A 22,277-nucleotide genomic window follows, 5' to 3' on the forward strand; every position below is an offset into this window, starting at 1 on the left:
CAGGTAGAAAAATTCAACAGCATCAAGATGCTGAGTACAGAGCTCCTCAACTCAACCCAAGTGCTGCTCACCACCAGGAACAACATTCAGAGGCTGATGAAGAAATGCGTGGGATTGGCGCAGCAGTTGGAAGCTGCCGTGGCGGCGGGAGCGGGCAGACTCCAACAACCCGCAATCATGGACTCCAGGTCATTTGTTTTCTTTATTCACATACATGATAAAGATAAGATAAAGATAAAAGATAGTTTATTCAAGTAGGCATAATTACAATGCGCTTATGAACGTCAAATAAAGCTAGGTAGACCGGCTCCAACCCTACACCTCTGCCCCGAGAAGATTTAAATCCCCCAATTGGAGGAGGGTATCCCATTATGGGACCGGCAACAAACTCGGCGGGACACATCTTTTCAAAAATAATTACATCTTATAATTAACATGCATTACGAGAAAATAAGGAAAAAAAATACAATTTAAATCACTATAGAATTCATGCAATTATACACATAAGGTGTAATAGAAATTTGATTTAGAAAATATACATATGTACATGGAATCATACAAATTCATAGCTCTTTCAGAAAACATATCAAATTCTTACAAAAGGAAAAGAAAATAAAGTTATTAAAAGAAATGGGAAAACATATTATATAAATCTGATTGATTATTATGAATTACCAACATATAATATTTGATGTGTTTTCCTGCTTACCTGAGCTGTGTCACCTATAACTCTATACAAAATACAATGTTTTTAATTGCTACTACTTTTTATTAGTTTCTGGTTTGTCACGTCATGGAAAACCATTTGTGACGTTCCACGGCAAAAGGTACCTTAAGGCACTTGGCACTTACGTCGCATAGCGCCGCAATAATAATAGCGCGCGGCGGCGGAGCGGCGTTAATAATAGCGTAAGCGCCAACGGCCATAAGGTACCTTTACCCGTGGGACGTCACATTTTCACATGTCTTATGGCAGAACATTTTAAGGGTCAAAAATGTAAATTTTATAACATTTCAGTTTATTTATTTTCCACATATAAGCTGACAGTATTTCACCAAAATGCTTACACATCTACTGTACTGTACCACATAATCATAATCATAATCATAATCATAATATTTTTATTCAAAATAGATTCTTACAGAACACTTTTTGAAGGTCAAAAATTGTAGAGAATAATTTACATAGAATATACATGTGTATTAAAATTATAACTTAATATATGCCACGCTTGATTGTAGATAAGGTATCCGACCATACGTGTGTGTCTATTAAATAATCGTCTACTCTATAATAGCCTTTCTTTATTTCATGTTCTTGTGAATAAACTTTTATTCATTTATTTTACCAATGTGAAAAACTACCAATGTCAGAAACTTTGGACTAGATAGACCAGACACGCTCATATAATTACGTTTGGTAACCTGTGTACAATTAAACAATTTAATACCAATTTTGTACTTTGTCACAGTGACAATAGTATGAGGTCTCTAGCAACTTTCATATTAATTGTTACTGTGTCACGAAATAAATAATAAAATTGATGGGTCGAATTAAATAATTCTTTGACTGTACAAGGCCTCAAATTTCTATTTTATTTTATTTTCTTTATTGGAGAAACAACAGAAGTAAGTACAGTAAAAGTTAATGATAAGATATACAGTTCAGAAGATGTGCACCTACCTCCTAAAACGCTCTCACTAAGAACTATGCATAATATAGGTAAGGTAATGCTACAGTAAACTTAACTAAACTTAACGCACACTAATAGCGACTAGATAGCAAGGAAAAAGCTATACAAAGAAATTAAGTTGTCTCAGCTAGACTTTCAAGGATTTGTTTTTGGAAACGTGCTCTGTTTGTGCTGAAAATGTCTACGGCCGTGAATAGCTTATTGTAAGTATTGCACAGTCGGCGCAAAGGTGCGCGGACTCGAGCGTTGGTTGAGCAAGTCGGGGACGGCGAATAAGGCATTAGAGCGGGCAGTACTTCGTGAGGGGACCCTAAAGCGGATGTTGTCAAGCAGCTCTTCTAGATTTTCTTTATGACATGGTTCTGTAAGCCCTGTCTTTTCAAGCCTATTTTTAGGCTAGGTAGGTTACAGACAAAGAAGGTGATGAAACTATAGCTATAACTTGATATAATTTGACATAACATTGACTTTGACTGGTAGAGAATGGTTTATAGCATTAATTTCGCCTAGGATGTGTTTTCGTTTGTGCAATAAAGATTAATAAATAAATTTTATTGTTTATTTTCTTCCAGTTTAACTTTAGCCCCATACCAGCTGGTCGGTCTCAACTGGCTAGCAGTGCTACACAAGCAAGGTGTCTCCGGAATCCTAGCCGATGAGATGGGACTTGGCAAGACTGTGCAAGTCATAGCGTTCCTGGCACATTTGAAGGAGACCGGACAAGCCAAGGGAACTCATCTGATTGTGGTGCCGGCTTCAACTCTTGGTAAGTTGAAGTCAATTAATTTTTACCCGATTATGACTAAATGAACAGGAAGTGAAAGGGTTGTGATATTATCAGTTTATGTTTGTTAGTAAGTACACTTGTGGAAAATTTAAGCATAAGAAAGTAATTTTCGTTTTAGTGTGTTTTCGCCTTTAGATTCTATAGTCAAACAGCGCATTTAAGCATAAGAAAGTAATGCGCTGACTATAGAATCTAAAGGCGAAAACACAATTATACCATGTACGCAACGTATGCAATGCATTATGACAATCTGAACCCTGAAAGTTGTATGCTTAGAACCATACTTTTCATGCGTTGCGTTGCGTATGACAAGTATGTTTCTAAGCATACAAATTTCAGGGTTCAGATGTCATATGTAATGGGGTTCTCAGTTTCATTTTAAGTTTTTTTTTGTGCTCACTAATTCAAGGGGCCAGGGGCCCGTTTCTCAAAAGCTTGTAACTTGTAATACAAGCGGATGTCAATTTTTGACAGCGTTTGTTAGACAGGGACTTAATATTAAGTTACTTGCTTTTGAGAGACCGGCCTCAGTTACGGGGTTGTCACCTTGATCCGCATTCCGCTCAGTACGGATATGATGGTGGTTCTTGTCTACGTGACAGCATGATAAAACGGTGTCCGTCACTTTCTATCCCACGGTGTTAAACAGTGACAGTTATTTTATCACGTGGATAAAGATGGATAAAGCTATCCATAATAGGCCGGCAGGTTTGTGAGCGAGATAGCAGGTAACAACGACAGCTCGTTCGCACACCGGATTATAGCCCTTGCTACACGGTCGCCGACAAGCCCCTCAGACTGCGTGGCCTTGGTTTGGACGGACCGTGTAGACAGTTGTTTCCAACAAAATTTGACCAAAACTGACCAAGGTCAGACGGTTAGAAGGCTTGTCGGCGACCGTGTAGCGAGGGCTTATGTAGGAGTTTCCTGACTTTTGGAATTGTAATACTTGTTACAGACAACTGGAGCGGCGAGCTATCCCGCTGGTGCCCCGCCATACGCGTGAGCAAGTACTACGGGCATCCCGAGGAGCGGCGTCAGCTGCGGATACAGTACGCGCGCGGCATGGAGGATATTGACGTCATACTTACCACGTAAGTACTTAACCAATAAACAATATCCCCATATACGATTATCCAATAGGGATTACTGCAATGTTCTGCCGTCAGAGTGCAGCACTAGCACCCATCGTAAACCATAGAGTAACTTATACATACTGTGCCTTAAACAGATTTTTTGACAAGTTTTGAGACAATAAAATATGACATTGATACGTAAAGGCCTTGTTTACAAAGGGCCTACCGGGAAACGCGAACATCGAAAGTCAGCTATCTGCCTCATTATCGCTCGAATATGCAAGAGTGATCGATAGGTTAGATAACAAAATGTCGACTCTCTCGTTTGCGGTAGACCCCCAGATTGTGAGTAATTGTTGTAGTGGCGCCCCCTACGCAGAGTTTCGCGTAATATTCCCTATTGGTCAAAAGATTATAACTCTAATTACGGTTATTTCATGTCACCATCTACATACCCAGTAATACCCACTGTATTCTGGCAAATATTCTGTATTCTGGTATGTGTATGTGTGTATTTTTATTCTTTGTCCAGGTACACAATGGTGAGCAGTTGCCCGGAAGAACGCAAGATGTTCCGCATAACGCCGCTGCATTACGTCATCTACGACGAAGCGCACATGTTGAAAAACATGTCTACCCAGCGATATGACAATTTGCTTAAAATTAAGGTTAGTACGCTTTGCTGACTAACAACCCATGTCTTTGTCCAAATTTGCTACAATTTGAGCACTGTTTGTTCTACGGCGGTGGGTACTGACTTCGATCAACACGGGCTTCCGACAGGTCGGAAGGGATAGGCCCAAGCGATATCTTGACATTCAAATCATTCTGCCATTTTTCGCGGGGGGGAACGTGCACACAGTCGCACTTCTCACACACTTACATACAAAATCCAATCTGTAATGACGACACAAATACATAGAAAATGACACCCTACACAGACAAATCTTGCACACCTCGATCTGTTTTTGTGTACGGACGAGTCACAAGTGTCACAACACGCACACTAACACATTTTCGTCAAGAGATGAGAAGTCGGATTTGTCGCTCGACCGATCCGCAATTTGTACTGGGCGAGAAAAATCGATAAATCTAACAATTACATGCAACTAAAATATAATAATTGTGTTTAAATGTAATTAAACGTATCATATGTAAAAAAAATATTGTACATGTGAAATGTAATACCTTTTTTTTGTAAATTTGATGTCGTCGACCTCTTTTTACAACAAACCGAGCAATTGGCATTTTTTCTGCTGCTGTGTTCACTAGCGCTGGACTCGGTCTAGTTTAAAATCCGAGCGCAACTAGTTTTATTACCCGCGCTAGATCAGTAGATCTTGTACCTAGGCAGAGGGGAAATAGTGCGAATGCCGCGTCCCTTCCGTGTTGGTCGAAGGGTACTGACAACAACATTTAACTGACCTGACCATAAGTAGTCCTTATCTCGTTGCAATAACGTCCAGGAATAATCAGTTAGCAGGGATGACCTTGATCAGGGGGGTGTCACTCCGCAGTTTAGGTACATTTGGCCGGCGCGCCCATCGGACAGGCGTACGGCAGTGGGCTGCCGCTCGGCGTGCACGATAGTCGTGTCACGTGGCGCTCGCGCAAAATTGAAAATACACAATGGCTTCGAAACTTACTTCCGTGAGAATCAGATGTACTATCTCCGGATAAAAAATGTATGTTTACATAATCAACGTTTGTAATTCCTACATATTTATCTTAAAAATAATAAATCAGTGGGTATAGGTATAAAAACTTGCAAGTGATAACCCCGTGCCGACACTCACAGCTCGGTCATAAAACTGCGGCGCGCAAAGGAGATTCACGGTTCGTGCGCGGTTATCAGTTTCAATTTTGTTTGCAGGCGGCGATATAGGTGTCATTTTATACCGTAAATCTGACTTTTGTGAAGGAGTGAATTTTCTGTACGGTAGTACTATTAGTTATTCTGTGCCTTGATACACAATGATAAGTGTGACCTGGAGGAGAGCAAGATGTTTTGCATAGCGCTGCTCGTCTTACGCCGTTTTACTGTCACGGTTTAAAATAATCAGATTATACTATACTGAACTTTAAAGGGGCCCACTGATTACCAGTCCGCCGGACGATATCGGCCTGTCAGTTGTTCGGAACTGTTAGTTAGTGCTTCTGGGCATTTTCCGCAAATCGACAACCATTGTGCCTATTTTGCGTGAATTGTTCAGAACTGTCAATTTTTTGTTCTAACTGACAGGCCGATATCGTCCGGCGGATTGTTAATGAGTGGGCCCCTTAAAGTTCCACGACGTAAAGTTAATTGACTCTGCTAACCCAGCTGTATAACTATATTCTAGAATCTAGAGCTTATATAACTTTTTAACCGACGAAAAACGGAGGAGGTTCTCAAGTCGACGCGTATATTTTTTTTTTATGTACACGCTTAAGTTTTTACAGAGTAGTTAGATTTTGACCTAGCATAACTAAAAATGGAAAAATAAAAACTTTTACAAAAAAAAGAAAACCGACTTCAAAAGGGATAAAATAAAATATTATCAGTTTTTCAGTATATGCGTTACCAATTGTTATGTTTGAAGTCGGTGCCAAGACAAATAGTAACAATACCGGTCATTATCGAATCGCCCTAAAATCATGGTTAGCTTCAAATTTGGCTTGGCACCGACTTAAACATATCAATTGGTTGAAGAACGGATAATATTTTATTTTATCCTTTTTGAAGTCGGTTTTCTTTTTTTTGTAATGTGTAAACAGATCCTAATGCCACACGAGTTAAAGTTGATTTTTCTCCGCAGTCGAAACACCGTCTCCTGTTAACGGGCACGCCGCTCCAGAACAACCTCCTCGAACTGATGTCGCTGCTCTGCTTCGTGATGCCGCACATGTTCTCCGGGAAAACGGATGACCTCAAGAGCTTGTTCCAGAAGAATGCTGTAAGCTACTCTCATACCTAATTAATTAATTATATCCTCCCAATGATTTATAACTCAAGATAGGTTATAGGCGTTCCAAAATTGAAGCGCTTACCTTGTGACAAATTGGACAAGTTGCCTTTAGTCGTGGCTGGACAAGCGAGAAATGTGCACGTGCTAATGAGCTCCCGCACACCGAAAGACAAAGAGACGACCTTATGTTTAACAATGAGTGTGACAAAGATGGATGGAATGAGAAAATTGATCAAAAATAACAGATTTCTTCGTAGGCACAGAAATAAATATGGAAGTATTTTTTGTGCTCCTCAAGTATGAGTATAACCTATCTATGTTTATATAATATCATTGTATCCTCCTACCTAATTAACAAATATAAGAGCCTCGGTAGAGAGTACTATTTTGTACCATTTGGAGTTGAAACTAGGTCCACGGGGTCCCAGCGCGCAAAAGTTGTTCGTAGAAATCGCGAAGCCTCTGGTTGACGTAACTGGTGACCGAAGAGCTGGCGGCTACCTCGCACAACGTATCAGCATTGCGATACAGCGAGGAAATGTCGCCAGCATCCTTGGTACAATGCCTCAATGGCCTATTTTAGATTTAAACTAGTTTTTAATTTCTTTTAGTAATACCATTATACCACTGTATATATCTTGTTTGTAAATAAATGATTTTACTCATTATATCCTCCAGTCATACAAATTCAAAACCCAAAATTTGCTACTGAAATTTTAACCTACAGTGCAGGGAATAGAGTTGATTTTTATTTGTTTGAAAATATAACGAAACAAAAGAAATGCAACTCTGTTCCAATTGAATATTGTTTAAATTTCATCGGACTGAAGAAGTACTACAAGATAGGACCTTGGGCCTTAGGAGGATATAAAAACAGATAATTAAACCATCCTAGCTGCATTAACATAGTAGAAGTTTTTCATCTTACTTTTCAGTAAAGCAGAGACGCTTTCCACATAGATTTTCGTACGTCGAACCGTCTGTTGATATCTCTATTGCACGCGCATAATAATATTGCTGTCCCGCTCATGATGCCGGTTGTCGATGTCCCTGTGCGAGCTTGATTGCAATCATAGATGGTAGGATCCTATAGATGTGCTATACGCGTGCGTCCGTGAGGGACAAAACAAAACATTTGTTGGCCAAATCCATACTACATTTACGGCGGGGAATAAAAAAAAATGTCAGACTGACAAGGACATTATTATTATTATTATTGGGGTGGTATCGGGCCTTTGAGTGTCACGTCGACCAAGTATTGATCTATTGTGACGGCCCTTTAAAGTTCATTACTAATGCCCGTTGCATCCAGAAAATTACAGATGCTTTGGGCCGTAACGTTCTGTACCTCATAGGCTTGCAATACATGCCGCCCTAAGTAGGTACTTCTTTTTGACATTAGTGGTCCACAGGAACAGAGAATGTGCATTGCAGTCTCCTCTGACTCCTGGCAGAACCTGCATGTCGCATCTTGTTTCTTCACATACAATAATAGCGCTTTTGCTGCTACTCCTACTGAAAGATACATAATACTATCCTGTTCGGTCATTTCCCCCCACTCCTCATGCCTGATCCAGTTAAAATACTAGATTCATGACAGCAATATAATTATGCGCGTGCAATAGAGATAGCAACATGGGTCAAGGTACGAATATCTATCTGGAAATCGTCTCTTTAGTAAGTAACTAGTTTATCCACAAATAAGTAGGATCCCATCAAAAACATTACATGTAAAAAGGTACAAGTCTCGCAACGCTTTTACTACAAAAAAGTTTTGAGATGTAATATGAAACCAAATCGGTTATTTTAGTCAGTGCCGTTAAAACCGTATCAATTAGATATCTTTAATTTGTAGTACAGTCAGCCCCAGAAGTTCCTAACCGGGCGAGGTGTTCAAAATTACCTTGACGCGCTCTTATTCTCTACGCAATAAAGTCGCGTCAAGATCATTTTGAACACCTGGCCCGCTTAGCAACTTCTGCTGCTGACTGTACATATAAAGACAGATATAATTGAAACTTTTTTTGTTAGAAATCTCTCAAAACTACAAAGAAGGGCGACGGCACTAAAGAAGACGACGCTCCCCCGTTCGAACAAAGCCAGATCACGCAAGCCAAACGCATCATGAAACCTTTCGTGCTGCGTCGGTTAAAGCGAGACGTACTACAAGACTTGCCTAAGAAGACCAATCACACGGAGTTGTGCGCCATGTCGGATCGACAGGAGAAGTTGTATAAACATCTGATTGCTGGGTTCGCCGCTAAAGATGGAACGGTAAGAAATATGTATATTTGAAAGTTTTGAAACATTAGACATTTAGGAACATTTGCTGCGCTTCAAACGCATCATGAAACCTTTCGTGCTGCGTCGGTTAAAGCGAGACGTACTCCAAGACTTGCCTAAGAAGACCAATCACAAGGAGTTGTGCGCCATGTTGGATCGACAGGAGAAGTTGTATAAACATCTGATTGCTGCGTTCGCGGCTAAAGATGGAATAGTAAGAATTTTTTTAATATTAGAGACGTGATTATATGTTTAGGACCATATGCTGGATTTTTCTAAACAATGTCAAGCTGATATCCTGATATCAGGAGCATAAAATAGTTTGTAGAAGGACACCATTTTTGGCAGAAATCCAAAATTCAATTTTATATCCTGTAAGCAAAGACTAACATCTATTGAAAAAAAAAATTGAAGAAAGCAAGGCAGTAAAAACTACTTTTAATTTTTTACATGATTGTCATTTTATCCCAAAACTTTTTAAATAGCTGGCTGTAAGTTTGTCTTCATTGGCATTGATATGGGCTTTAAATATATTTACTTACTCGTAAAATCCATTTATTCGCTATCCGTAAAAGCCAGTAATATTCTTAAACTTATGAATTTTAAATACCTTTTTCTCTGACCAGATCCACGCAACAATGGAGCAAAGCGGCATTTCCATGATGATGGACATGCGAAAACTTGCCAACCACCCCTGCCTCCTCCGTTACTTCTACGAGGCAGACACAGTTCGGACGATAGCGCAGCGCCTCGCCAAGGACCCCACATATAAGGAGAAGAATGAACAATACGCGTTCGAGGATCTCATGTGTCTGTCGGACTTTCAGATTCACCAGCTCACTCAAACCCATAATGTGAGTATTGTTACATACACTAGCCAACACCCCTGCCTCCTGCGTTACTTCTACGAGGCAGACACAGTTCGGACGATAGCGCAGCGCCTCGCCAAGGACCTCACATATAAGGAGAAGAATGAACAATACGCGTTCGAGGATATCATGTGTCTGTCCGACTTTCAGATACACCAGCTCACTCAAACCCATAATGTGAGTATTGTTACATACACTAGCCAACACCCCTGCCTCCTGCGTTACTTCTACGAGGCAGACACAGTTCGGACGATAGCGCAGCGCCTCGCCAAGGACCCCACATATAAGGAGAAGAATGAACAATACGCGTTCGAGGATATCATGTGTCTGTCGGACTTTCAGATACACCAGCTCACTCAAACCCATAATGTGAGTATTGTTACATACACTAGCCAACCACCCCTGCCTCCTCCGTTACTTCTACGAGGCAGACACAGTTCGGACGATAGCGCAGCGCCTCGCCAAGGACCCCACATATAAGGAGAAGAATGAACAATACGCGTTCGAGGATATCATGTGTCTGTCCGACTTTCAGATACACCAGCTCACTCAAACCCATAATGTGAGTATTGTTACATACACTAGCCAACACCCCTGCCTCCTCCGTTACTTCTACGAGGCAGACACAGTTCGGACGATAGCGCAGCGCCTCGCCAAGGACCCCACATATAAAGAGAAGAATGAACAATACGCGTTCGAGGATATCATGTGTCTGTCGGACTTTCAGATACACCAGCTCACTCAAACCCATAATGTGAGTATTGTTACATACACTAGCCAACACCCCTGCCTCCTGCGTTACTTCTACGAGGCAGACACAGTTCGGACGATAGCGCAGCGCCTCGCCAAGGACCCCACATATAAGGAGAAGAATGAACAATACGCGTTCGAGGATATCATGTGTCTGTCGGACTTTCAGATACACCAGCTCACTCAAACCCATAATGTGAGTACCCTTATGCTGCTGACTGTACTTAAGTAAATCTTAGGCTGCAGCCAATGACACTTGCCTTTTATGACTTATTTTAACTACTTACATCTATTGTATATGGTACTATTTTGTAATCCATCAAAAAACCTTCAGATTTCTTGAACTTATAAACTCAAAAAAAGTGACGAAGCCCTCTAGTGGTGAAGGCCGGATTCAAACCGGCGTCTTTAGCAACCCGAGCTAACGCCTTGAACCCCTTGGCCACCCCGCCACGGCGGAACCGGTCCCAATTTCTCGACTATATGCCATCTTACTAAGACTTAGTGATGGGTAGGACATCAATTTAAAATGAGTTTGTATGAGTAACTCATTTTCTAAAATGAGGTGTTACAATGTCTTACTTCAAATGAGGTGAGGTAAAGGATTACTGTTTCTAAGCAATATTCGTAAATGCCTGTCTGAGAGCGCGTACCGCGAACCAAGTTCGTCATGTGGCGTCCCTGTCACACTTACCTACGAGTTTACAAGTGCGACAGAGAAGCAACACATCGAACTTCCTTTTAGTGACTGATTTCTCGCGCCATTTTGACAAGTAAGTTAGGATCAAAAAGGCGTAGGATGTATGAAAGCTTGCAGCGCTTACGCTTGTTGTCTTTCGTGTTTAATTGTTAACGTATTTTCGGTAGTGACGCGAAGCGATATTGAAGTACGTCGCGTGTCTGTCTCACTCCCTCTTTGGGTATTTCTAATTCATTGTTTCATTTTGAAAGGATTTTTGAGGGGTTCATGTCACAGAGAGGCGGTGAGTGGTACAAACTCAAGGCATTTCTCGGTGAACCTTTTGTCGTTGCAATAAGGTTTGTAGTTCGGCAGTTGACAGTGTGGACCATTACTCGTTTCTTCATTTGAGACATTTGAGTTTTGAGTGTCGGCGAGCAGGCGAGCACCAAACGCCTCGCGCGATCCAGGGACTGGCAGGGACTCCCTTGCGAGTTTTGAGGACTGTATGAGTTTTGAGGGTCGCGAGACTCGCGAGTGAATTTGAACGGATAAGCGTTTTTTGAAATTTGAAGTGTGTTAATTATTTGTGTGACAAGAGGTGTTTGTGATGCGCGCGAGTAAATGAGTAAAATGAATAGAGGAGTGAAGTAAGACATTTTTGCGGTACGAAGTCCTGCGACAAATTAACAAAATGAGTGGTACAAATGAGGTGCCTCACGAGTGAGCGACTCAACACTACTAAGACTAGGCGTCTTTGACCAACTCTGTCTATTTCAGTTTATAATTTATATATGTGTGACTACTTAAAAAACACAAATCAAAATATTTAATAAAATAATTTGATTTGTTCCCAAAGTTGGCCATCAAAGAAAATTCAGCTGTCTATAACTTCCTCATTTCTCTTTCAGAGTATAAGCCAATTCGCGCTCCCAATAAGCCTCATCCTAGACTCCGGGAAGTTCCTCAAGCTGGACGAGATGCTGCCCAAGCTGAAGGAGGATGGGCACAGGGTGCTGGTGTTCAGCCAGTTCACCATGATGCTGGACGTCATAGAACCGTATCTCATTCACCGCCAGTACCGGTATCTGAGGCTGGACGGACAGACCGCCGTCACAGACAGGTCAGTTTACAAATATCGCTCACACCACACTTCTCCACAAGCAGTCAGATACATCGGAGCGGCCGAGGTGCTTAAAAATATCCGAGCATGTACTTTTACATCAATATAATATAATTAACCCTGATAGAGATAGCACTACTGCTCGCGCTCTAATCGCTAGCTTTGCTCAGATATTTGTGAACACTTTGGTCGCTCCGATATATCTGATGACGACTGTATCACGAGTATTTGTTCACTCACGCCACTCACACTTAAAAACGTAAAAACCATTGTCTGAACAGTGTCTAAAGTGACTTTATAGGGTTTAAAAAAAAGGAGTGTTCTAGTTTTATCTACACACATGTCATTAGTGCTCTACAGGTAATGCGTTCAGAAACCGTAGGAAATGACAAGCTTTATTACAACCAATTTTACTATGAGAACTTTCTTATCTGTGGTAGTAGGAAAATTTATACTTTAATGTACGAGTACATAGGTAACGTTATAGATTTTTGTAAGGTTATGAGTTTAAATTTGGAACAGCAGTCAAAACTCAAGTGGGTCTCTATTCTAGTATCCATAGATATTAAAACAGTTATCAATACGAAACGTCAATTTAGTATGTTTTTTTTTTAATATAAACCGCACGATATTTGATCTCGAGTGACATGAGAATAGGGACTTCATTCTTTTGTCTAGGAATTAAAAAAAACTGCGGATGTGTGACATGCGTGAAAAAAGTTTTCATTCACCGCCATTTGACGTACAGTTTATCTTGTAGTTACTTTTAAGTATGTGTTTAGATAAAGTAGTGTATGTAACTGTACATAATTAGGCATTATGTAGCAGTCACATAAACTACTATTCTGTTACCGATACCATGTTAGGATGGTATTCTATCGGTACAATTTCTTGGTCCAATGTGTATTAGCGTAGCACATTTTGCTTAATTATAGAATGAGACACAATACCACCCTACCACACACACACACACATTTTAAAAGGTCGCTAATCTTGTAATTGTATCCACAGACAAGATCTAATAGATCAATATAATGCTGAGGACATATTCGTGTTCCTACTGTCGACGCGCGCCGGCGGGCTTGGCATCAACCTCACCGCCGCCGACACGGTCATCATACACGACATCGACTTCAACCCGTACAACGACAAGCAGGCCGAGGACAGGTAACTAGCGGCGACGACACGCGTGCGTCACTGATGCGGGCTCGACAACCTCACCGCCGCCGACACGGTCATCATACACGACATCGACTTCAACCCGTACAACGACAAGCAGGCCGAGGACAGGTAACTAGCGGCGACGACACGTGTGCGTCACTGATGCGGGCTCGACAACCTCACCGCCGCAGACACGGTCATCATACACGACATCGACTTCAACCCGTACAACGACAAGCAGGCCGAGGACAGGTAACTAGCGGCGACGACACGTGTGCGTCACTGATGCGGGCTCGACAACCTCACCGCCGCCGACACCGTCATCATACACGACATCGACTTCAACCCGTACAACGACAAGCAGGCCGAGGACAGGTAACTAGCGGCGACGACACGTGTGCGTCACTGATGCGGGCTCGACAACCTCACCGCCGCAGACACGGTCATCATACACGACATCGACTTCAACCCGTACAACGACAAGCAGGCCGAGGACAGGTAACTAGCGGCGACGACACGTGTGCGTCACTGATGCGGGCTCGACATCGACCTTCATACACGACATGAACTTCAACGCCGCCCGTACAACGACAAGCAGGCCGAGGACAGGTAACTAGCGCCGACAACGACACGTGTGCGTCACTGATGCGGGCTCGACAACCTCACCGCCGCAGACACGGTCATCATACACGACATCGACTTCAACCCGTACAACGACAAGCAGGCCGAGGACAGGTAACTAGCGCCGACAACGACACGTGTGCGTCACTGATGCGGGCTCGACAACCTCACCGCCGCCGACACGGTCATCATACACGACATCGACTTCAACCCGTACAACGACAAGCAGGCCGAGGACAGGTAACTAGCGGCGACGACACGTGTGCGTCACTGATGCGGGCTCGACAACCTCACCGCCGCAGACACGGTCATCATACACGACATCGACTTCAACCCGTACAACGACAAGCAGGCCGAGGACAGGTAACTAGCGGCGACGACACGTGTGCGTCACTGATGCGGGCTCGACAACCTCACCGCCGCCGACACCGTCATCATACACGACATCGACTTCAACCCGTACAACGACAAGCAGGCCGAGGACAGGTAACTAGCGGCGACGACACGTGTGCGTCACTGATGCGGGCTCGACAACCTCACCGCCGCAGACACGGTCATCATACACGACATCGACTTCAACCCGTACAACGACAAGCAGGCCGAGGACAGGTAACTAGCGGCGACGACACGTGTGCGTCACTGATGCGGGCTCGACATCGACCTTCATACACGACATGAACTTCAACGCCGCCCGTACAACGACAAGCAGGCCGAGGACAGGTAACTAGCGCCGACAACGACACGTGTGCGTCACTGATGCGGGCTCGACAACCTCACCGCCGCCGACACGGTCATCATACACGACATCGACTTCAACCCGTACAACGACAAGCAGGCCGAGGACAGGTAACTAGCGGCGACGACACGTGTGCGTCACTGATGCGGGCTCGACAACCTCACCGCCGCCGACACCGTCATCATACACGACATCGACTTCAACCCGTACAACGACAAGCAGGCCGAGGACAGGTAACTAGCGGCGACGACACGTGTGCGTCACTGATGCGGGCTCGACAACCTCACCGCCGCCGACACGGTCATCATACACGACATCGACTTCAACCCGTACAACGACAAGCAGGTCGAGGACAGGTAACTAGCGGCGACGACACGTGTGCGTCACTGATGCGGGCTCGACAACCTCACCGCCGCCGACACGGTCATCATACACGACATCGACTTCAACCCGTACAACGACAAGCAGGCCGAGGACAGGTAACTAGCGGCGACGACACGTGTGCGTCACTGATGCGGGCTCGACAACCTCACCGCCGCCGACACGGTCATCATACACGACATCGACTTCAACCCGTACAACGACAAGCAGGCCGAGGACAGGTAACTAGCGGCGACGACACGTGTGCGTCACTGATGCGGGCTCGACAACCTCACCGCCGCCGACACGGTCATCATACACGACATCGACTTCAACCCGTACAACGACAAGCAGGCCGAGGACAGGTAACTAGCGGCGACGACACGTGTGCGTCACTGATGCGGGCTCGACATCGACCTTCATACACGACATGAACTTCAACGCCGCCCGTACAAATACAAGCAGGCCGAGGACAAGTAACTAACACCCACATCGACACGTGTGCGTGACTGACGCGCGCTGACACAGTAACAAACTCATTGTACACGATATCGATCTTCAACCTGTATAACGAGAAAGGGAATTCGCCCTCTTCAAGAAACAAGTTATTTTCACCAACATGACCAACATGTTTTATATTCCAGATGTCATCGAATGGGCCAAACGCGACCAGTGACCATCTACCGACTGCTGAGCTCGGGCACCATCGAGGAGGGCATCTACCAGGTCGCACAAGAGAAGCTCAATCTAGAGAAGGAGGTCACCGGCGCTGACGGTAACTATATATCTCTCTCTCTTATCTTAGCGTTTATTATCGAATGGGTCAAACGCGACCAGTGACCATCTACAGATTGCTGAGCTCGGGCACCATCGAGGAGGGCATCTACCAGGTCGCACAAGAGAAGCTCAATCTAGAGAAGGAGTTCACCGGCGCTGACGGTAACTATATATATATATCTCTCTCTCTCTCTCTCTTATCGTTTATCATCGAATGGGTCAAACGCGACCAGTGACCATCTACAGACTGCTGAGCTCGGGCACCATCGAGGAAGGCATCTACCAGGTCGCACAAGAGAAGCTCAATCTAGAGAAGGAGGTCACCGGCGCTGACGGTAACTCTCTCTCTTTCTTATCGTTTATCATCGAATGGGTCAAACGCGACCAGTGACCATCTACAGACTGCTGAGCTCCGGTACCATCGAGGAAGGCATCTACCAGGTCGCACAAGAGAAGCTCAATCTAGAGAAGGAGGTCACCGGCGCTGACGATAACTATATATATATATCTCTCTCTCTCTCTCTCTTATCGTTTATCATCGAATGGGTCAAACGCGACCAGTGACTATCTACAGACTGCTGAGCTCGGGTACTATCGAGGAGGGCATCTACCAGGTCGCACAAGAGAAGCTCAATCTAGAGAAGGAGGTCACCGGCGCTGACGGTAATTATCTCTCTCTCTCTCTCTCTCTCTCTCTCTCTCTCTCTCTCTTATCGTTTATCATCGAATGGGTCAAACGCGACCAGTGACCATCTACAGACTGCTGAGCTCGGGCACCATCGAGGAAGGCATCTACCAGGTCGCACAAGAGAAGCTCAATCTAGAGAAGGAGGTCACCGGCGCTGACGGTAACTCTCTCTCTTTCTTTCTTATCGTTTATCATCGAATGGGTCAAACGCGACCAGTGACCATCTACAGACTGCTGAGCTCCGGTACCATCGAGGAAGGCATCTACCAGGTCGCACAAGAGAAGCTCAATCTAGAGAAGGAGGTCACCGGCGCTGACGGTAACTATACCTCTCTCTCTTTCTTATCATTTATCATCGAATGGGCCAAACGCGACCAGTGACCATCTACTGACTGCTGAGCTCCGGCACCATCGAGGAGGGCATCTACCAGGTCGCACAAGAGAAGCTCAATCTAGAGAAGGAGGTGATCGGCGCTGACGGTAACTATACCTCTCTCTCTTTCTTATCATTTATCATCGAATGGGCCAAACGCGACCAGTGACCATCTACAGACTGCTGAGCTCGGGCACCATCGAGGAGGGCATCTACCAGGTCGCACAAGAGAAGCTCAATCTCGAGAAGGAGGTCACCGGCGCTGACGGTAACTATATATATCTCTCTCTCTCTCTCTCTCTCTGTCTCTCCCTCTCATCGTTTATCATCGAATGAGCCACGCCCAGTGACATTCTAATCTAACGTGCGGACTAGACGCACGCGGCGAGCGGTAGTTCACGCGACTCTGATCAAAATTTATAGACTTGAACACAGACTAAATAGAATGAATAAATAATAGGGAGAACCATTTTGGACGCCGTACCGAGTGGTCGTGCCCAGAGCGACCAAATAAGCCTCATAAACGCCCAGCGAAACAATAGCACCCATCGCCAGATGGTCGAACTCTTGCCGCGTTAACACCTAAGAGCCGTCTCGCGCTAACCATAGCTTTCGCGACGCTTGCTTACTCAATTCCAGCATTCCGTGAAAGTGTTTATAGTTTCGTTTATCAGTGCATCCCAATTATATAATATTTAAGTGAAGTGCGTTAATCTGTGTGCCGTCCGTGCCTACGCAAGCCAACCGCGACAATCGTACGATCGCTGCTGCATCAGCGGTCCAACGTCGCGACGCGGTGACTGTCGTCCCAGCCTACACCACGCCCAAATAACACTCTCTAAAAAACGCGTCTATTACGACAGATATGACCGCTACGTGGCGCAAGCGTGAGCAGGCGTCCGTTCCGTAGCTGTGCGCGGCAACTACTATGGCTAGACACCAAAATTGGTGTGGGCCGCATGTACTTGTAGCGACGCGACGAAACCGCGGAGTGAACCACGCCTGACTTGAATGAAATTGTTTTAGACGACGACTGCGGCCGCAGTCCACCGACCCCGCCACTGGTCGCGTGCGTCCAATTTGACTTAAATAATAATTAATAGCAGCAGGTCACAACTTTTGCTTAGAAGGACTCTATAAAAGAATCTGTTGTATATGCATGCATAGGTATTAAGTACGTACGGTGGCTGCGCCCACCGCGTTATAATCCCGGTAACGGGTTAAATAAACCAGTTCGCTAACAGCTACGTTGTGTGTCACTTGTGCGCCTTCCCGTCCCAATATCTATCAGTGGCGACGATTCGATAATTACCTCACGTGTTAATCGCCGTGTACCTATCATGGCAACTTCAAACTCGGTCGGCTTATTTTCAAGTTTTAACCATCAACAACAAGAGTGGCTTACGTATAAAAATAGGCTTGAACAGTGGTTCATCGCGAACAACATCGACGAGGCAAGCGACAAAGCGGGTGTAAGAAGGCGCGCCATCTTGCTAAGTGCACTTAACGAAAGCACCTATCAATTAGCAAGTAACCTTGCACTGCCCGGTGTTCTTGAAAACAAGAGTTACAGTGAAGTGGTAAAGTTATTGGATGCACATTTTACTCCAAAGCGCTGCGTTTTTGCGGAGCGGTATCACTTCCATTCTGCAATGCAGAAGGTAGGCGAAACTTCGGCGCAGTGGGCCGCGCGACTGCGCGGGCTTGCCGCGCATTGCCAGTTTAAGAACATCGAGGAGGCGCTTTTAGACAGATTTATCATGGGCATGCAGTCTGGTAAAGAGCGCGAAAAATTGTTTTCGAAGGAGCTTAGCGAACTCACCCTAGCGAAAGCAATAGAAATAGCTGAAAGCGTGCGGTGCGCTCGCGCCGCAGCCAGCGCGACCTTGGCTTCCACCGCGACGGCGGTGGTGCCCGGCGCTGAGAGCGTGTTGAAGATCGGCGAGACTACAGGGGGTCGCGGGAATAAGTGTTCTGTGTGCGGTCTAAGTAGTCATAAAACGGAGAACTGTCGTTACGTAAATTACAAGTGCAAAAAGTGTAAAAAGAAGGGTCACTTACGTAAGATGTGTAACCTTAAGTACGTTGAGTCAGAGGAGGTGAGCGAGGATGATGATGGTAAGTTTTTTAATATCCGTTCGGTTAAGGGTGAACCCATGATAGAAACAGTTATTATTAACGGGCTATCGGTAGAATGTGAGATAGATACGGGCTCCGCCATAACCGCCATATCACAAAAAACTTACGAATCTCTGTTTAAAGAAGTGCCGTTATTGCCTAGTAACAAGAGGTTTACCGGTTATAATGGTTTTCCGATCATAAGCACGGGTTTCGCCAAATTACCGGTCACGTATCTAGGCAAGACCATTATTCTCGATGTGCACGTCATTCCCCAAGGGGGTCCCGTGATCCTAGGGAGAAATTTCACGTCCAAATTCGAATTGGAGCTCGCGCCTATCCTCTATTGCTCGAAAACGGAATCCGAATCTGACGATGTGAGCTATTTGATGGCTCGGTATCCAGAATTATTTTCGGATAAACTAGGTCGGTTCAAAAAATATAGAATAAAATTAACGCTTAAGGCCGACGCCAAACCAGTTTTTTACAAACCCCGGCCCGTGGCATTTGCTCTGAAAGATAAGGTCGATAGTGAAATCAAACGTTTAGTACGGCTAGGTATTCTCGAACAGATCGAATATTCCAACTACGCGTCGCCCATTGTGCCAGTGCTTAAACGCGACGGGTCAGTTAGGATCTGTGCCGATTACTCTCAAACAATAAATAAACAATTATTGATTGAGAAATATCCGCTGCCAACTATCGAAGAACTTTTCTCGAAATTACACGGAGGGGTTGAGTTTACAAAGCTGGATATGTCCATGGCATATAATCAGTTTGAGATTGACGACCCCGATAATATTACTTGTATTAACACAAATCGGGGGTTGTTCAAATATCGGCGTTTAATTTTTGGGTTGTCAAGTGCCCCAGCGGTCTTCCAACGTGGTCTAAATAATATTCTTGCCGATTTAGAGGGAGTATTGTGCTTCCTGGATGACGTGCTCATCACGGGCCGGAATAGGGAGGAGCATGTCGCGCGCCTGCACCAGGTACTACAGCGTTTTAGAGACGCGGGGCTGACGCTTCAGAAGGAAAAGTGTTCTTTTTTCCAGAATGAAATAACGTACCTAGGCCACGTTATTAACAAAGATGGTATAAGCAAATCTAAATCTAAAGTCAAAGCAATAGTCGAGGCACCGGTTCCTAAAAACATAAATCAACTACAGTCATTCCTGGGGTTGATCAATTACTATAGGAACTTTGTGCCTAGGGCTTCTGCCATCTTAAGTCCACTGTACGATCTTTTAAAAAAAGATACAAGGTGGGAGTGGAAAACAGAGCACGAAAAAGCATTCACAGAGATAAAGACCAGGTTAGCATCAGACCAAGTCCTTGCGCATTATAATCCAGATGCTAAACTGATTTTGACTTGTGATGCGTCACCCCAAGGCCTCGGTGCAATTTTATCCCAAATTCAGCCAGACGGGTCCGAACGTCCCATTTCTTTTGCTTCCCGTACTCTAAATGCCGCAGAAAAGAAATATGCGCAAATACAAAAAGAAGCTACAAGTTTAATTTTCGGCGTAAAAAAATATCATCAATATTTATATGCACGTGCGGAACCATTCATTCTGCGCACCGATCACCAACCGCTGTTATCTATCTTCGGTCCGCACCGAGGAATACCGGAGATAACAGCGAACAGACTGCAACGGTATGCAATATTTTTATCGGCATATAATTATGTAATAGAATATGTACGTAGTGCGAATAACTGCGCCGATTTCTTATCTCGGGCATCATTACCGGACGAGCCGGTAACACGCGCGGGGGGTGCGGGAGCGGAGGACACCGCTGCATATGTACATTTTGTTTTAGAGGGCAGTTGTTTACCAATTACTATAGATCGGTTGCAGCAAGAGACGCATAATGATGCGACTCTAAAAAAGGTAATTAATTTCGTTCAAAATGGTTGGCCTCGCAAAACTAATGATAACGACATTAAGCCTTACCATCCATGTAGATTTCAGCTATCGGTTGAAAAGGGGGTTTTAATGAGAGGCCATAAGGTCGTTATTCCATTGGCGTTACAAAGTCAGGTTCTTTCAGAGCTACACGACTCACATTTAGGTATTGTGAAGAGTAAAGCTGAGGCGCGTTCGCGGGTTTGGTTCCCGGGCATTGATGCCGCCATTGAGAACCTGATCGGGGCCTGTGAGATTTGCACTCGGTTGCGACCGACACCTCCGCGCGTCCCGCTCGCACCATGGAAAATTCCAACACATGTGTTCCAAAGAATACATTTGGATTTTCTCGGGCCTATAAACGAACACTGGTACTTAGTCATTGTCGACGCCTATAGTAAATGGGTGGAATGCTATGATATGAAAACAAATTCGTCGTCGATTAACGTGGTTGATAAATTGTACGAGTTCATGTCTAGGTACGGTATTCCGTGTACGATAGTCAGCGATAATGGCACTTCTTTTGTCAGTCAGTACTTCGCAGACTTTTGCGCTTTAAATGGCATACAACATTTAACGTCACCGGTGTATCACCCGTCTAGTAATGGCATGGCGGAGTCGTATGTTAAAGTAATAAAAAAGGGCCTTAAGGCTGCGCTCTTGTCAAACTCCAAAAGTAAAAATATAAATAATCAATTACTGAAATATTTATTCCATTATCGAAATTCAAAACACACTACTACCGGGGAATCACCAGCACAGCTGGTATTCGGTAGACAATTAAGATCGCGATTAGATTTACTGCGTGTTACGTCACAAGGGTCATCAACCTCGCTCACCGCACTCGACTCTTTTGTTAAAAATAAACAGTGCTCGCAGATTAAACATTACCGTGGAGTAAACAGATGTCCTTTCATAACGGACGAGTTAGTTTTATATAAAAACTTTACAAATAAAAATCATTTCACTTGGACCCTGGGAACTATAATAAAAAACTTAGGTCGTGTGCTTTATCTTATAAAGGACAACAAAACAAACAAAACAGTGAAAAGACATATTAACCAAGTTGTTAAATATAAGGGCCAAGTCACACCGACAGCCGTGAGTCATCCTGAGCCAAACAAAACACTGGAAGCCTCCAGCGAGTCATCATCTCCTGACGCACCTCCCGTTTTTGATGTCGGCGGGCCACAGCCCACCGTACCAGCTACTACTGGGGTGCCTAACATATTACCTGGTGGACCGGAAGCAATGACTAGGCAATCCCCGTCACACGAGCCCGTAGGCCTGAATAACGAAGATGAACTGACGATGGGGGAGGAGGAAG

The 22,277-nt window shown here is 44.4% G+C and overlaps 2 protein-coding genes and 1 long non-coding RNA gene across 3 annotated transcripts in view; 2 read left to right on the plus strand and 1 right to left on the minus strand.

The window, feature by feature from the left end:
* LOC134653120 (SWI/SNF-related matrix-associated actin-dependent regulator of chromatin subfamily A containing DEAD/H box 1 homolog) overlaps positions 1-22,277 on the plus strand; it is a 29,035-nt gene that overhangs the window by 6,192 nt on the left and 566 nt on the right. Inside the window, exons 5-14 of the mRNA XM_063508426.1 lie at positions 4-188; positions 2,267-2,460; positions 3,440-3,575; positions 4,090-4,225; positions 6,356-6,493; positions 8,537-8,779; positions 9,415-9,631; positions 11,993-12,209; positions 13,221-13,376; positions 15,732-15,862. Of these exons, the coding sequence (XP_063364496.1) occupies positions 4-188; positions 2,267-2,460; positions 3,440-3,575; positions 4,090-4,225; positions 6,356-6,493; positions 8,537-8,779; positions 9,415-9,631; positions 11,993-12,209; positions 13,221-13,376; positions 15,732-15,862 (1,753 nt within the window). The remainder of the gene's footprint in view (positions 1-3; positions 189-2,266; positions 2,461-3,439; positions 3,576-4,089; positions 4,226-6,355; positions 6,494-8,536; positions 8,780-9,414; positions 9,632-11,992; positions 12,210-13,220; positions 13,377-15,731; positions 15,863-22,277) is intronic.
* Positions 13,216-13,743, minus strand: LOC134653121 (uncharacterized). The gene is made up of 2 exons (XR_010097236.1): positions 13,672-13,743; positions 13,216-13,302 (listed from the first exon to the last, which is right to left on the minus strand). It is a non-coding gene; the product is annotated as an uncharacterized LOC134653121 (long non-coding RNA).
* LOC134653119 (uncharacterized) lies at positions 18,077-22,128 on the plus strand. Its single transcript, XM_063508425.1, has 2 exons — positions 18,077-19,043; positions 21,821-22,128. The coding sequence occupies exons 1-2, from the start codon at positions 18,266-18,268 to the stop codon at positions 21,832-21,834; spliced, it is 792 nt and encodes a 263-aa protein (XP_063364495.1). The 5' UTR covers positions 18,077-18,265; the 3' UTR covers positions 21,835-22,128.

The sequence above is a fragment of the Cydia amplana genome, chromosome 12 (assembly GCF_948474715.1).
Source record: "Cydia amplana chromosome 12, ilCydAmpl1.1, whole genome shotgun sequence".
Lineage (NCBI taxonomy): Eukaryota > Metazoa > Arthropoda > Insecta > Lepidoptera > Tortricidae > Cydia > Cydia amplana.